The 16,914-nt window shown below is 39.6% G+C and overlaps 1 protein-coding gene across 1 annotated transcript in view; it reads left to right on the top strand.

Moving 5' to 3' along the window:
- The window catches only part of LOC146463563 (DNA repair and recombination protein RAD54-like), a 32,182-nt gene that overhangs the window by 12,455 nt on the left and 2,813 nt on the right, over positions 1-16,914 (top strand). Inside the window, exons 12-26 of the mRNA XM_085084058.1 lie at positions 400-493; positions 1,946-2,070; positions 3,369-3,450; positions 4,198-4,266; positions 4,768-4,874; positions 6,806-6,845; positions 7,238-7,270; positions 8,696-8,860; positions 9,498-9,608; positions 11,149-11,207; positions 11,399-11,463; positions 11,983-12,061; positions 13,084-13,239; positions 13,929-13,952; positions 15,179-15,342. Coding sequence (XP_084940184.1) covers positions 400-493; positions 1,946-2,070; positions 3,369-3,450; positions 4,198-4,266; positions 4,768-4,874; positions 6,806-6,845; positions 7,238-7,270; positions 8,696-8,860; positions 9,498-9,608; positions 11,149-11,207; positions 11,399-11,463; positions 11,983-12,061; positions 13,084-13,239; positions 13,929-13,952; positions 15,179-15,342 — 1,373 coding nt within the window. The remainder of the gene's footprint in view (positions 1-399; positions 494-1,945; positions 2,071-3,368; positions 3,451-4,197; positions 4,267-4,767; positions 4,875-6,805; positions 6,846-7,237; positions 7,271-8,695; positions 8,861-9,497; positions 9,609-11,148; positions 11,208-11,398; positions 11,464-11,982; positions 12,062-13,083; positions 13,240-13,928; positions 13,953-15,178; positions 15,343-16,914) is intronic.

Consider the following 16,914-nt stretch of genomic DNA (forward strand, 5'->3'; position numbering starts at 1 on the left):
CCCGAGGTGAAAAACTGCAATGACTGCAATGTCGTTTTCCTTGTTCAAAGAGATCTGTTTGAGCATGAAGCTAGTGTTTTTAATGTAATGTTTAAAACACGAGCAGCAGGATTTTAACCACGAGGCGCAGCCGAGTGGTTTTAGACCCGATAAAACACGTGCAGCGTTTTTTTGAACGGCTTCAAAAACATTCCTGGAAAAGCGTGTGTCAAGAGAATTCATAACAATGATGCTTTTGTGGACGTTGGAAATTAGCATACGAGAAAAACATTAAACACCACATACTAATAAGGAGGATGTTTTATTGGGTTTTAAAACCACTGCAAGTGATGTTTTATCGACCATTTGATAGGTCAATTGGCTTAAGAATTATTAATGAGTTTTTAAATGTCTTTTCAGAATTGGTACAATGAGCTTCACAAGTGGCTTTCTGGGAGGATTTCAGCATTGGCCATTGATTCTGGGTCAAAAGATGAAATTGACAAAAAACTGGGCAAGTCACCTCTCTCAATTGTCTGTAAAATTCTATGAGAATAGTTATTAACTTACGGTTAGGAATAAAATAAATGAAGAAATTGAAAAATAAATTAATAGATTCTCAGCCAAAACACTGCATTTGCAGAACCACATACAGTGGACATCTCGATTATTCAGCTCTTGATTTTTGGAAACGCCCGATTCTTCGAACAAAAAGTTGTTTCCCTTGGATTTGCATTGGTCAGATTTTTACCTCCGAATTTTGGAACTCCCGTTGCTTCATTATCTCTAAAAATATGCGTGGTTACCCCCAATTTTCTTTTTGGATTCCAATAGCACTAGCTCAGATCTACTTTTCCTGCATAGTTGTAAATCGCGCAAAAATACTTCTGTATTAGTAGGCACCGTCTAGACTGCAAACAGTCCCTTTCTGGATAGTCGAGAGGTCAAGCGAAATAGCCGAGCGCGAAGAAACTGGAGCAAACAAGCGGAGGGGGGCTTGGGAGAGGCGGGAAAAATGGGGAAAGTCTCGTTTATTTCTCCTCGCTCCAGTCTCGCTGCGCTGTGAGCGCACCCTCTCGACTGACCAGAAAGGGACTGCTTGCAGTCTAGGCACCATCCTTAACAGTGCACAAATATCTTAGTAGTGATTTGTGACCTTAGCGCATTCCATTTAGCCAAAATGTTTGGTTGAAATTTTAGGACACGTTCCGTGTTAAATAGAAAGGCTCCTTTTCCACTCGTTCCAAACTTGCAATCTCATTGGTTAATCAAAAATCGTATGTGGTGGTGCAACGATGGGGCAAAAAGACAACCAAATGGAAATGAAAGTTTTGTGCAAATGGAACGGTAATTTAGTTGCAACAGTAAAAGTGGAGTACCTCCAAAGGTTATCCGTTTGTTCCCGAAGATTCCCATTTGATCCGCGCGTGCCATGTGCTTTTCAACCTGTTAAACCGGTTAAACCAGTAAAAAATTTTGTAGAGCGTCCCTGCTCTACACAATCCCCCAAAAAATCCTTCCAGCAAAGTTAATATAGGAGAATGGTTATGAAGGCAAACAAGTTTCTTTGTTATATGCTTTTGTTGGCATTTTTGGCCTTGACCGTGCACAAACCACAATCGATTTTAAAACGTGTTGGCGCAACTGGCCAGTAGAAACGTTCCTGTTAATATATTCAGCTGTAGTGTGAACGTTAGAAGAAAGGATTGTGCACGGTCGCGGCCCTTCCAACCTAAATTACAACACCATTGTTATCATCTTTGAACATGGCAAGTTTTCATAACCAGTCCCTCAATTAACTATGCTTCCAGTCAATACAATACGACACAATTTTATTTTTGGTCAATACACAGGTAGATACATAAACATTGTTATATACAAACCCCCCAAAAAATTGAATGCCACTTGATACGCGTTACTCCAAAGTTAATTAAAATTAGACAATATTTTGTTTTAAATATTTTAGGAATGTTCATGTCTCAACAAGGAAAACGGACAGCTTATCCTGTTTTAATAATCTCATATGAAACGTTCCGTCTTCACGCCTCTGTGTTGCATACAGGACCTGTTGGATTAGTCATCTGTGATGAGGTTAGACATCTTAGTACCAATTGAAGGGCTCGGGGTACATAACCGACCTAAATGCATTTCAGATCGTGTTTTGTTGTTTGAAGGAGAAGTATCAAGCGAATTTGATGTCATTTCAAAACCCAAAAATGTTTGTCTATCAACAGAAACATAAAATAATTGTCTAGTTTTGTTGTAAATTATCACCCAGTGCAATAAAACTGTCGATTAGTGCCTCTGGCCAGAGACAGAGTAGGTCGGAATGGATTGAAACTTGAAAAATGTTAGGCTAACGTTTTTCAAGTTCTCGCATTTTTGTTTTCAAAATGCGCTAGAACAGATCACGAGTTGTTCCTTTCAAGAATTGAGTTGATCTCTTTCCTCTCGTTGTTCTAAAATTGTTTTGTAGCTATGTGAAGGTCTTATTTCACCATTTGTAACCAAACAGGTTAAAACCCCATGAGACTTCCCCTTTAAGCTCAGATTCACCGGAGTTTTTGCATGTGGCCTTGAATTCCTTCAGGAGACGTTGCGCCAATATTTTATCTGCTGTTTTGCGCTTAGTGTTAAAAAAAAATACAGCAAACGCAGACGTATTTCTGGCTGTTGGAGAGAAGCGACAGCCGGAAATACGTCTGCGTTTGCAGGCTACATTAGATGATGATTATGCGCAAGATTTCTGTTTTTATCACAAAACGAAGCGCAAAGCAGGGGATAAAACATTGGTGCAACGTTTCTTGAAGGAATTCAAGGCCACATGCAAAACCTCCGGTGAAACTGAGTTATAAGAACAAAACCCTATCTCAAATGCACTATATGTCGGGTATACCCCCAGTCCTTCCATTGCTGTGAATTTTGAGACTCCAACGCAAGATAATTCTCTTCAGATTCATAAATAAATTATTGAATTCAAACTTAAATGATGTGTATGTATAATCGGAGTTATAGTTTTTTTTGGACCTCTTCTAATGATGCCACACTTCAATTTTGCGAAAGTCTCAAAATGAAGAGGGTGAAATTGAATTGACTGTACCAGTTGATCTTCCATGGGCAACTGCATTTGAATTGTAATTCAATTAAAATTGATAATGTGAATCAGCCTTAGTGTTCTTGACTTGAATCATGTCTATTGCTATCCAGTCCTTTTGGCAATCGTGTTTGTACATCTGCATTCATCCATAAGCTACTATTTAGTTAATAACTTCGATAAGATGTTCATACATTACCTGCATAAACTTGTACCCACGTTAATGTACTATTTCAGCTGATAACTTACAGTATTTGTCTAGTGCATGACATAACGTTGTTTTCTACACCTACAGGGACACAGACTAAAAAATTTAGAAAGCCAGACGTATCTAGCCTTAGATAAACTGAAGACAACAAAAAGAGTGCTATTGTCAGGTTTGTGATCTCCTCCTTCCTTCATTTCCCGCTTGTACCTCTCCCTGTCTACTTGTGTCTCCTTTGCTCCTCCATCTCTCCTCCTTCTCCCCCGTTCCTCGATCTCCTTATCTTCCTCAAACCTCATTTCTCACTCCTCACGATTCTCCTTTTTCTCGCGGTCTCGCTTTCTTTTCTTACTCTTCTGCCCTACATCTTATCTCACTAACTTTCCTTCATCCCATTGTAAGACACTCGCCTGACTCAGCAGAGAGGCACCAGGAATCTTTGTAGCTCTTCTTTATTCTTTAAGGACCGGTAACACACCCTTACATTAGCTTCACAACACCATTTTCCCGTTTTCTTCCACATCTCCAAGTCCCCCATCTTGCCCACTCCTCCTCCCCATCTTCTCCCATCTCCTGCTTTTGCTCCTATCTTTCTCCCTTATCTCTTCCTCCCCTATCTCACCTTCCCCCTTTCCCCTCCTTCCCCATCGCTTCTTCTCTTTTCTTCTCCGTCCCTTATATCCCCCACTTCCCATCTCCTAATCTCCCTTTCTCCCAACTCCATCTCCGCATTTGTCTTCTTTCTCCACTCCCCCTAATCTCCCACTCCCTTATTACCCCCATCCCCCCTTCCATCTTTCCCTTTTCTTTCTCTTTAACTCTCCCTGTCTCCCTCTCTTCTCCCTACCTTTCCAAGTTCATCCTTATCTCAACAACATAGCTAATAAATGCTACAATTGTTGCTATTTTTTATTCTCAGGGACGCCTATTCAGAATGATTTATTGGAATATTTTAGTCTGGTCCATTTTGTAAATAGTGGGATTTTAGGTCAGTTGCTATTTATTCAATCTAGTCATAACAGTTATTTGACATTCTTTAAATACGTTTATCTGAGAATCATCCAACTTCTTATCCTTTACGTAATGTGTTAAACACGAGCAGCAGTGTTTTATCGGGATTTAAAACCACGAGGCGCAGCCGAGTGGTTTTAGACCCGATAAAACGCGTGCTGCGAGTTTTTTGAACGGCTTCATAACATTTCTGGAAAAGAGTGTGTCAAGAGAGTTCATAGCAAAGTTGCTTTTGTGAACGTTGGAAATTAGCATACGAGAAAACCATTAAACACCGCATACTAATAAGGAGGAGGTTTTATCGGATATAAAACCACTGCACGTGATGTTTTATCGACCATTTGATAAGTCAATGGGCTTATGAATTATTAATGAGTTTTTGAATACAGGTATATGTATCTTATCGTTTGAGAGTTTTGTAGCAGTCTTTTGGCACTCTGAGGGACATTATGACTTACACCAGTGTTACAAATTGCAGGTACAGTATCAGAGTTTAAGAAAAAGTTTGAAAATCCAATTTTGCGAGGGAGGGATGCTGATGCTTCTGATGCAGACCACAAGAAAGGAGCTGAGAAGCTGGCCGAGGTAAAACATCAAAATTCCTTTGGTCTCCAGTGAGCCCATCACCATCAATAATTTTACAATAACTGTCAAAATTCTCGAACGCTGATTGGCTCGTAGTTATTGTCTATAAGAGTGCAGGCAATAAAAGTGACGTCAGAGGTAACGCACGGGCTTTCTCAACGGAAAATAATAGAGCCAATAGACCCATCTCCAAAATGGCGGCAACAGATTTGACTGAGTTAAATTTGAAATGAATGAGAAACTGATACCAGCACTGAAAAGAGCACCTTTACTTTAGTAACCTTGCAAAGTTTCAGGCATATTAGGTGTTACATCAGCTTAGGAAATGTAAGATGAAATTTGACAAATTTACAGACGTTTGTATGACTAGGGGTATACGTCATACCCCCAGTTATACAAACCTCTGTAAATTTTTCATTTTTAACTCGTGAATGCGCGTAGCGCAATGAACGAGTTATAGCGATAGCTGGCTTTTGACTTGGTCGATCAGTCGGTCGGTTTTGTCGTTAACTTTCGGGCGTGCGCAGTGAGTGAGTTTCAAATTCAATTAGTGGGAAAAACACGCGAACATTTATTGTTCACGGCGCATCAGGAAATTCTTATTCAATATGTAGAGAATAATTTGACGATCATTTAGTGCAAGAATGGAGATTTTTCGTTCAATCTGAGCAAAGTTACAAGTTTTTTCAGTTTTTCAGAAAGTCCGGGGTCGTAAACTCAATTAGTGAAAAAAAAAAAACGTGAACATTTTTTTTCACGACGCGTCAGAATTCTCTCATTCATTCTGTAGAGAATAATTTGACAATCATTTCAGTGTAAGAATGGAGATTTTTCGTTGAATCTGAGCAAAGTTATAGGTTTTTTTCTACAAAGTGCGGTTTCTTTTAAGAATTAAAAATAATTTAATTTAGAAATAATTTAATTAAAAAATAATTTAATTTGTCAGTTTTCACGCGAAAGCGGAACGTGCCATGTCACGCATCATTGACGCCGTAAACAAAATTATGCAAATTTCTGGTGAAATGAACACTTTAAGATCTTGTCAGCAGGTTTCACAGGGAAAAAATGTTTCATTTTCGAAATTTACAACTTGAAATTTATGGGAAAGCAAAAGGACGCGGTCGATAAATAATTCTTATTTAGCAAGAGCTTGTCATAGTTCATTATTTTTACTTGAGGATTGCGTGGACTGAACTCCAAAGGAAAAATTTCACGCATTTATGTCGGGCATGAAATGTAATGCGATACTTTGTTGAACATATTTCCCTTTGTGAGATCGGCTTGCCCTACAGTAATTTTGTAATTTTAATTCCCAAAAAAACTTCACTTGCCCATCGGGCAAGTGATGGTTAGAATCCACTAGCCCGATCGCGAAATCCAGTAGCCCCGGACTATCGGGGACACGAATTTGCATGACGTAGCTGCACATGGCGTGCTCCTATGAACTTTGAATAAAAAAAACACGTGATTTTTTTTAATCGGCGCATCAGAATAATCGGCTCATTCAATCTGTACCGAATAATTTGACAATCATTTTAATAGTACAAGAATGGTCATTTTTCGTTACATAATCGGGCAAAGATATAATTTCTTTTAGCTTTTGAGGAAGTTTCCGTAGCCGTCTAAATTTCAATTACTATGTGTCATCTGCATTCACGAGTTGGCTCACAGGAGCCTTTGATTCAACTTACATTTTCTCAGCTGATATTACCACCTGATATACTGAAACGTTGCAGGGTTACTAAAGTAAAAGTGCTCTTTCTAGTGCTGGTATACGTTTTTAATTTTAACTTACCGTAGTTGAATTTTCGGCCGCCATTTTGGAGAAGGGTCTATTCCGCTCGTAGCTTCTATTGTGGTACACCCAGATTTTGATGGAACATCAGAATATGACTTATTAACATTTTTTTCTATTGCGGTTCTTTTTTCAGCTTGCATCGATAGTTAACAAGTGCATTATTAGGAGAACCGGTAAGCGAGTGACTACATTTGTGGCAAATTGACTTAGCTGTCGTCTGTTTGGCCTCCTTTCATAAAGGTGGGCCCTCAAAAATGCGTATAGGGGACGTGCCGGGCCTTCAAATGCGAATTTCTGGAATAAACTATGCCGGGGTGGTAGACGCTCTTTTGGCACGTCATACGATCTTTCCTGACAGGAAAGATTGCGTGACGAGCCAGGAGGCTTACAACGAGTCTCGTTGGGGAGGAAAGATTGCGTGACGAGCCAAAAGGTCGTTTGCTAGGAAGGCTATATGGATAGGAGAACTACATGTAATCAGAATACAGCTATAGCAATTCTCAAGCTACTGTTGGTTACTGTAACGCATTGTTTTTTAATTTTTCATGTTTTGTTTCCTTTTCAGCTTCAATATTGTCCAAATATCTGCCTGTAAAAGGTGCGTGTCATTTATCACTTTCCAATCCAAAAATGTTTGATGATCGATTATGATTTCGATTTACCTATTTTCCAAATTTTTAACATAGTTTTTCGTATCATTTTGTATTTGTAATTTTAGCAGAATCTTACTCGTAGTCTTAATATTTTAGTTTTTACCCTTTTATGTGTTGTGCGCACTTGATCATAATTATTTCTGTGAAGTCACAGACCAAATGAACCAGCTGTCAGGCATGAAAAGCAAGAGCCAATAATCTAATTATTTTTCATTTCAAAAGTAAAAGTTTTACTTCATTACATTCTAAACTTCAACAACTAAATCTGTTATCACCTTTTTCCATTTTTAATCTTGCATGTTATTTTTTTTCAAATGCATGTTGATACTTTTCCGTCTATTCGTTTAATGATTGTTTCAACAGAAATTCTATCGACTGTATCGCAGTCTCTAAACCTTTTATATGACAGCGCTGCAATGAGGAATCCCTATTCTATAAGCCCTATGGTTTCTCCTTAGGCTTCCTCACCACTTTCTCTGTAATATTCCGTAACGTGTGTGGGGAAATAAATAGAATGAAATAGAAAACATTTCTTATTTTGGAGTTTCGATTGCGTGAACTGAGCCCTTTTCGCAACTTACTATGACAAAAGATATCTATAGTGAATAACGAAGCTTATCAGGTTACCGTATTTTTTATAGCATGACGGTAGATTTAGACAAAATAGTAACTGACTCCTGTTCCGCTTCTCTATGGGTCCCTCAAACACAACGGAAGTGAGTTCTTGAGACCTCTTTGGAAATAGACCCTTCTCTAAAATAAAATTAAAAACGTCTACCAGCACTAGAAAGAGAACTTTTACCTTAGTAACCCTGAAGAGTTTCAGTATATCAGGTGTAATATCAGCTGAGAAAATGTAAGTTGAAAAATAAAAAATTTACAGACGTTTGTATGACTGGGGGTATGCTGCCAGTCATACAAACGTCTGTTAATTTGTCAAATTTCATCTTACATTTCCTAAGCTGATATAACACCTAATATGCTGAAACTTTGCAAGGTTACTAAAGTTAAGGTGCTCTTTCCAGTGCTGGTATCAGTTTTTCATTCAGTTCAATTTTAACTCATTCAAATCTGTTGCCGCCATTTTGGAGAAGGGTCCATTTAAGGGACAACTGTAGTGCCATAAATGACCCTGCACAATCCTTTGTTTTAACGTTCACAAAACAGTTGAATATCTTAACAGAGAGTTTTCTATTGGTCAGTTGCTCCAACACTTTTAAAATCTATTGTAGTTTGTGCACAGTCAAGGCCAAAAATGCTAGCAAAAACATATAACAAAGAAGTTTGTCAGGCTTCATAACCATTGCCTTTTAACAACTATGATTTCATTTTATGGTATGAGGTTTACAATTTTTATCCTGGTCGTTCAGTGGAACAGGTTGTGTGTTGTCGCTTGACGCCACTGCAGACAGAGCTCTACAAACTTCTTATTCAGTCAAAAGTGTTGAGAATGGAACTCAGCAAGTCCAAGACAGGATCAGGAATGTCTGCTTCCTCTCTGGCGTTCATCACTCAGCTCAAAAAACTTACTAACCGTAAGTGAAAAATTAGAGAAATAAAAATTAATAAATAAAATAAATGGGAATTTCATTGGCTTCCACAGAGTGGCTTTTTGATCCACTGTTTCTTGGTCAAATTGGAATTTAGGAATGTTGGATTTTTTGGAGGGGGGAAAACCGGAGTACCCGGAGACAACCCTCGGAGCAAGGACGAGAACCAACAACAAACTCAACAAGCTCTGTCCTTAAACGAGGATAGGTAGAATGTAGGCAAGGTTAAAATCTACATCTGGCCCCGGTTGTTTAAAGAGCGGATGACTCTATACAGGGGATAAATCGCTATCCAGTGGAGAAAATGTACTCCAACCAATACATTTTATCTGCTGGATAGTGACTTATCCGGTGGCTAAATTTATCCTCTCTTTGAACTACTGAGGCCAGTAGCACATCGTCGTCACTGAGCAGTCTCACCAATGTGTGAGTAGTTCCAATGTGCTTTTAATTTCTCTTTGCCCATTGCTGTTTTCATTACTTTTCCCTCCTTCCTACCCACAAAATTATTCTTTAAACTAAGAGCTAATGAAGAGCTCTGTCTTCAAGATGTTGCTGAGATCTCGTGAATCTCGTCGTGTTTGCGGATGTAGTCGAAGATCAAATGCTGATGTCATTTCAGACCCCGAGTTAATCTATGACAAGGCCCGGACAGGCGAGGAAGGATTTGATGGAGCTCTGGAGCTGTTTCCACAAAATTTTAGCCTCAAACAGGTTCAGCCGGAACTCTCTGGTAAGTTTAAGATTGTCCGCTACCACTGGGTGGGGACAAGAGAAACATGATCGCTGGGTCGGGAGGGGTATAAACTGAAAGGACCTGCCTGATAACATCCCTTTGTCTAGAGAGAGATAATAGGGAGCTTTAGCAACGACGACGGCGACGGCAACGAGATCGTCAAAAAAAAGCAATAGGCTTAATGGCCAAAACAACAACTCTGCACGTGCAGGACAGCGAAGAAATGTACCAAAATGTAAAACGCACGTTTAGAGCGATTGCTTTTGCTCATTAAACCTATTGTTTTGTGGCGTTGTCGTTGCCGTTGCCGTTGCTTAAGTTCCTAACGTGAAATGACCAAATGCACGGTTTTGTGGATTCGTTTCCACTGCCCAGACGCAGCACCACAGTTTCGTTGGAATCTAAGGCAGCAGTCCCGCTTTGGTGAGGCAGTCTTCTCCGCGCTTACTGCAGCTGAAGAATCATGAGAGGGTTGTTAGGCAGACTGTCAGTCTGTTCACTTCTTCTCGTCTTCTCAGTTCTCTTCCCAGTAGGATGTTATTTCCATTTTTTGACATGCTCTTTCGAACGTGTTTCTCCAATCGTGGTTGTCTGCATTGGCCTCCCACTTGTCTCTTGTCTGGATAAAAACGAGTGTTGAACATTGAAATTCCTTGCTTTGTTCTTTGCTTAGCCATCTAACTCAATCAGTCCATTTGTTTTACTTACAGTACCGTGCAAATGTAAGTTGACAGTCTCGACTCGAAACTCGATCCTCGAAGCTATCGAGAATCGAGGTTCGAGGCTCGAGTTTCAAGTATCGAGTATCGAGACGCTCGAAGAATTTTTCGAGGATCTCGATGGAAACTTTCGAGGAAACGATTAATTTCTCTAACCTCAAACAATAAGAGAGAACAAAACGATTTTCCCATGGCTCTTGCATGTGGTCTTTTTTTAGTTTGGTCGAAAGTTGAAGTAATTCAAATCAGCGGCAGTGAGTGACTGTGTGTATGTTCGATAAATCTGTTTCGGCGCGTTTCTTCCTTCCGCGTATTGTTTAAAACACCTCAGTTCGTCGTTTTTGTGAAATTAAAACACTCTCTTACGAGGTAGTTAAAAGGGAGCTTAAGCAACGACGACGGCGATGGCAACGACAACGCCGCAAAACAATAGGTTTAATGAGAAAAAACAATCGCTCTGCACGTACGTTTTACAGTTTGGTACATTTCTTTGCTGTCCTCTGAAAAACAACAACATGAAATGACCACTTTTAAGGTTTTGTGGAGAACGTGAACGCACGACGGTGAATTTTTCATTTTCTTTCTTAACTTGCACGCCACTCCAACCAATTTGGTTCCTGGATAGTCCGCCATTTTTGTAAAAGTTGAGCGAGTTGAAATAATCGCGAAGTAGCACAAATGAAATAGAGATATATTTTCAGGTGACGTTTTCGTTGCCGTCTTTGTTGCTTAAGCAACAAGAACAAGTGTTTCAAGATACAGTACGTGTTACTGCTAAAGTTTCTTTTGTTCAATAATATTTGTATTAAATTCGTTAGGGAAGATGCAAGTGCTGGATTACATTTTAGCGATGACAAAGTCAACCACTACAGACAAGGTAGATTGTGGCCAATGATAAGTGAAAACTGCATCAAATGTTTGCTTGATACACCATTCCGTAGATTCTCACAAAACGCAAGTGTTATTGAACTACTAACACGAGGAATAACTTTGTATTTAATAGACTGATCCGTTGATCTATTTGTGATTTCACCTTATCTCGGTTTTTGTAAATTATTCCATCTACAGGTTGTTCTTGTGTCAAACTACACTCAAACTCTGGATCTATTTGAAAAACTCTGCAGGCTAAGACGGTAAGAGGCAAAGTTGATGTGTTTTCAAACTCAAGCCCGCTTTTAATTCCAAAATTGCTCGTATAGAACTGAGAAGTGAAAAAGAAGAGGCCATTTCCGAGTTGCTGTGAACCTCATTATGAAAGCGAGGCTAAGTGCAAAGCTTTCCAAATGAAGATTAGTTTTGTATGAACACTTAGCCCCGCTTTCATAATGAGGTTCAAAGCAACTCATGCCAACAAATGCCAAATAACTTTTTTGACTGGCCAAACTTTATAATAATTGTCTTATCCTGTCAGTCTAAAATTCCTTAAGTCATTTCTGAGGTGTTTTGTAATCACTACTTCACTCTTGTTTTTAAATGAGTTCAAATGCAAAGGTCTTCATATGAATATTGGCTTTCATTTTCTTGCATGTTAAGTCTCAGCGAGACTAGCTCTGAACGCAAGGCTTAAGGCAAGTCAGAAAATGCCCAAGCGAACAAAGAAATGAATTTAAGGAAGGAAAGATTAATATTAGTAACATTTTTCTTAACGACAGATACCAGTATGTCCGTCTTGATGGAACAATGTCAATCAAAAAACGGCAGAAGATTGTAGACCGGTTTAATGATCCTCATGTGAGTATTGTACAAGCAACATTTTCTAAACTGTCAAAAGGGTGTTCTGTGGCCATACAGCATGCCTTACAATGATTCGTTTTCAACTTCTGCCGATAGACGTAAGGCGCACTCACACGAAAAACTGAAGTGTGCAAACTCGTGTTGGCAAATGCAAGTTGACGTGTGAACGTGGTATAGCGGCAGTTTCCTAAAATAAATACATCAAATAAATAAATCAACTTTGTTTAACGAGGGTGACACTTAACAGTCTGACGACTGACAAACCTGTGGCCCCCGGATTCCAGATGGAATTGAAATTTGGAAATGTTGGTTTTTGTGGAGGGAGGAAAACCGGAGAACCCGGAGAAAAACCTTCGGAGCAAGGACGAGAACCAACAACAAACTCAACCCACATATGACGTCGAGTCCGGAAATCGAACCCGGGCCACATTGGTGGGAGGCAAGTGCTCTCACCACTAATAAATTAACTTTGTGTCTTTCATATCCTTTCTGCGCTACTAACGTGGTCTCTAAATTGATGGATAAGAATTCCCGACACTTTTGGACGTCTCACTATCTGCAAACGGTTAGACTTTCTAGTCTTCTCGGATAAGGACAATAAACCGTAGGTCCCGTCTCACAATACTTGTTCCTAATAATCTGTGGGATGTTAAAGAACCCACACACTGTTGGAAAAGAGTAGGGGACATGGCCGTAGTCCCCGGTGTCGTGGTGTATCTGATTTAATCTGTCTTTCACATTCAGGCGTGGGCTAGGTGGGTGTGTGAGATCAAATGCGGACTGATAGCGGCTGCCAGTGGTACCTTTACATGCTGATGTCCGATTTCACCCCACAGGAGAATTGAAAACTGCCATGAGACTATGTGATATGTGCGGTATAAAAATTAATTACCATTACTCACTTTTGAATTCTCCTCATACAAACTCATGCATTACATTTGATCTCATGTGCCGTAAGGAGATAGTCAACGATATAAGAAAACGAGCCTTTGCATTACCCTTGATTTCTTGTTCTCCAGGGTGGGGACTTTATATTCATGTTGAGCAGCAAGGCTGGTGGATGCGGCTTGAATCTGATTGGTGCAAACCGACTTGTGATGTTTGATCCGGATTGGAATCCAGCCAATGATGACCAAGCAATGGCGCGTGTGTGGAGAGACGGACAGAAAAAGAAGGTAGACTGTGCCATCAAAGTGTGAAGGAAATTACTTGAAACCAGTTTTATGAGCTGAAAAATACCTTTCCAGAAGTATATTTCATTTTATTTTAAACGCGTTCTTGTTCGTTAGATGTTTTTAGTACCGGAAAGTGGTTACTCTCGGAAAATGATTGTACGTAGAAGGCAGTAGCCAGAAACTGGTTTTGTATCGACTATCACAAGCTAAGCTTCATACCAATCACAACTAAGGCGAAACACTCATGAGTCTGAACTAGAAGCAAAAATTCAACTTCAACTTCAACTTTATTAGGTGTTTGTATAAATTTACATGTACAATTTTTTGGCGCCGCAGGTAGCAAAAGTAATTTAGGCGGGCCAGAATGACAAAAAGAAAGAATGACTTTAACTGCTAAGTAAGAAGGCAGACAAATACTAAGAAAGAGGAAGCGTTTGTAATGCATATCACGATTGTTTTGGACTTGGCTGATTTGCTGAAAAAAAAAAATAAAAAAAAAATAAGGATTTGGTCTGATTGGTTAGTTTGCTGAACAAAAATCCAGCACATAGCAAGCATTAACCCAAAGTAAATGTCAGGCTTTCAAGGGAATGAATTTTCCAAATCTATAGGTCCTTTTTTAAGGAGAAATTCAGTTTGGTAGCAAACAGTGTATTTTATGTACTAAACAACGTTTTTTTTTTCTCAAGGTCTTCATTTACAGATTGTTGTCGGTAAGATGAAGCTTATTATTTAGTTATCTTAATAATGGTAATAGGACTGAGTGGAGTCCAATTCGGTCGGTAATCGAATCATACGCAAATTCCACTTGAAAATTTTAAAATATACAAGTATTGGTTCAAAAACGCCAGATATGAAAAAAAAAAAAACAACAACAACAACAAAACCAAAAATAAAGACACTCTTTAGAAGTGGCCAAAAAAAATACTGATCTGGAAACGTGTACGGCATCTAATGCACTGACATCGGACCTCGAGGAAAGGATACAAAAAATATGCTGACAAAGTTACACTAGAAAACCTACAAAAACAAAACTCTAGCGAAAAAATAGCAAATAGTCCTGAAGTATCCCATGACAACACGAGACCCTCTACATCATGCCGTCAGAATATTAATTTTGTGGCTAATTCGTTCCCATGTCACTCATTTGTCATAAACTACATTTTTCGCTATATAAGAGAGATTTAGCACCGCGTATAGGTGAAACGTGGACGGCAAAAATGACCACGTGACCACGATTTTCCCGCCATTTTTCGCGTTTGCCGGTTGCCGTTTCTACGTGAAAACAGGCTATTTCGCGTTTACCGTCTACGTCTGGCAGGTCATATACTAGGGCAAATTAAGGGGCTGTTTACATTGAGGGAGGAAGATCCTAGCACTAGGAAGATCCGAGAAGGCGGAAAAAAACTTTTCCTTTGCTTTACATGCAGAAATTTCGGCCAAAGTGGTTACAAAGAGGACAAGGAAAAGAAGAATAACTCTTGGCCTTGAACAGCTGAACGCCCGGCTGTCGCCATGTTTGTTCTTTTTGTCTCCAGTACTAGGATCTTCCGAGCGAAAGTAGTTTACATGGTGCTAAGATCTTCCTAGTCCTAGGAAGTTCCTATCCCTAGAAAGATCCTAGCGCTAGGGCCAAGTACAACTTTTTGCATGTAAACTGAATACAGAAAACATATGACGCTAGGATGATCCGCCCTCTAGGATCTTCCTCCCTCCATGTAAACAGCCCCTAAAAGTTTCATGTTTAAAAATCCTTCATAACTCACTCCTTACCGCACTTTTCTTCATGAACTCACCACAGTGAGTCGCAAAACAGCTTCATCGAAACTCTCAAAATTAAAGCTAAAGTCAAAAGGTTCACGCTATTTCACGTGAAACGTGACGTTTGCCGTTTCACGTAAACGCGATGCTAGATCTCTGTATTTATTGTCTCCTTCAGACTGGCACCATTGAGGAGAAGATATTTCAGCGACAAGCCCACAAAAAGGCCCTCAGCAGCTGTGTAGTGGATGAAGAGGAAGATGTTGAGCGACACTTCTCAGTTGGAGAATTGAAAGATTTGTTTCGTTTGAATGAAGATACCCTCAGCGACACTCATGATAAGTGAGTCACTGCGAGTCAGTGCTGCTTTACTATGCATCGTATAAAGTGATGCGCTACTTGCAATTACTAACTTTTTTCACAGTTAGTTTGAAACTGAAAATCGATCCTTTTTAATCGTAGAAATGCAATCCCGTTCCAGCCTGCAATTTTTTAAGGTTTTCTTTTCGCAACTGCTTTAGTTGCCTTCATAGTTACGATGGTCTTTCATCTATTTATTTAGCCGGTAATTCAGCTAAGGCTTTCCAGGCGTGGTAAACATTTGCGAAAACATTATGAGTTTCAAGAGTATTTCCTCGTCAAACCCCGTCTGTCCACCTGTCCAACTTTAATGACAGGGATCCATTTTCGCCTGGACTGCGAGCAATCTTTTTCTTCTTCTAAGTTGTGTAGCGTGCGATTGATCAAGCGAGCGGCGAAGCCGCGAGAAACGCAAATCCCTCCTCGTTCACTTTTCTAAATGCCTGTTACTAATCGAGTTCGAGGTCCGCACTTGTAAGTTACCGACCGAGTTTTTCCCGTTGATTTATGGCTCAAAAGCAAAGCGCGCGGGCCGTAAATTAACGGAGAAAAACGAGGATCCGTAACTTACAGTACGGACCGAGAAAACGAAGTTATATCTCTGAGGTTAATCGGGCGCGCGGGAAAGGAACAACTTTCAAATTTAGCAAAATGACCAAATCACATACTTCGATCTTATACTTCATATTTTGTATGTTGTTGCTAAAACGCACACTGTGTTACGCAAAGGTCCGATTTCTTAATTTTTTTTATTGCCTCTTTGGTTAACGAGCTGTCAGTGCGCTATTACAGTGGGCAATTTTTCTGGCAACTTGTCTCGCAATCTCGTTGTAACACAAGTCGCTCGGATCGTTGCGTAGTGCGAACATCCCCAGAAATGAACATGTTTTGCAGCGTTTTTGTTGCAGTCATCTTTGCAGGTTGCGACAACAACAACAACAACAAATGCGAGACATGTTCATTTCGTGGCATTTTACACTTGCCAAACGATTCGTGCAACTCTTGTCGCAACAAAATCGCGAGACAAGTTGCTAAAAGAAATTGTCTAGTGTAACACCGCCTTCAAACGAGGTAATTCTTCCTACAACCGTGCGCAACGCCAGGCCGTTTCAAGGCAACTTACGGAGAAACTTACGTGTGTAACACCCCATCTTCGCAACTTGTCTCGCAACGAAAATTTCATTCAGGGACATTCAACGTAAACAATTAAGCAAAAAATCTTTAAAATGTTGTCCTCTGTGTTTCCAGAGCGTTTTGTGCCCTTTTAAAGACATTTTTGTTCCAGCTCATTCACTTTGATCTGTCTGGATGTTTTAGCTGAACATTTACCGAAGTTGTAGAAAGTTTTAGGGAATAGAAATCTTATTTCCCGAATTTCCAAGCTGTTTTTGGCTTTACGAAAATGCTAGCTGACATTTTTTTTTCGCATTTTTCACGACATACTTGCTCTTTCGAAAACGAAAGGAATTAGTTTACTAGTGTAACGAAATTTTGAGCAGTCATTTTGCGCGAAGAAACCTGCAGATTTTCTTTACAACTAAATTCAAATTTCTG

Source organism: Pavona decussata, unplaced genomic scaffold (genome assembly GCF_977016875.1).
Source record: "Pavona decussata unplaced genomic scaffold, jaPavDecu1.1 SCAFFOLD_175, whole genome shotgun sequence".
NCBI classification, from domain to species: domain Eukaryota; kingdom Metazoa; phylum Cnidaria; class Anthozoa; order Scleractinia; family Agariciidae; genus Pavona; species Pavona decussata.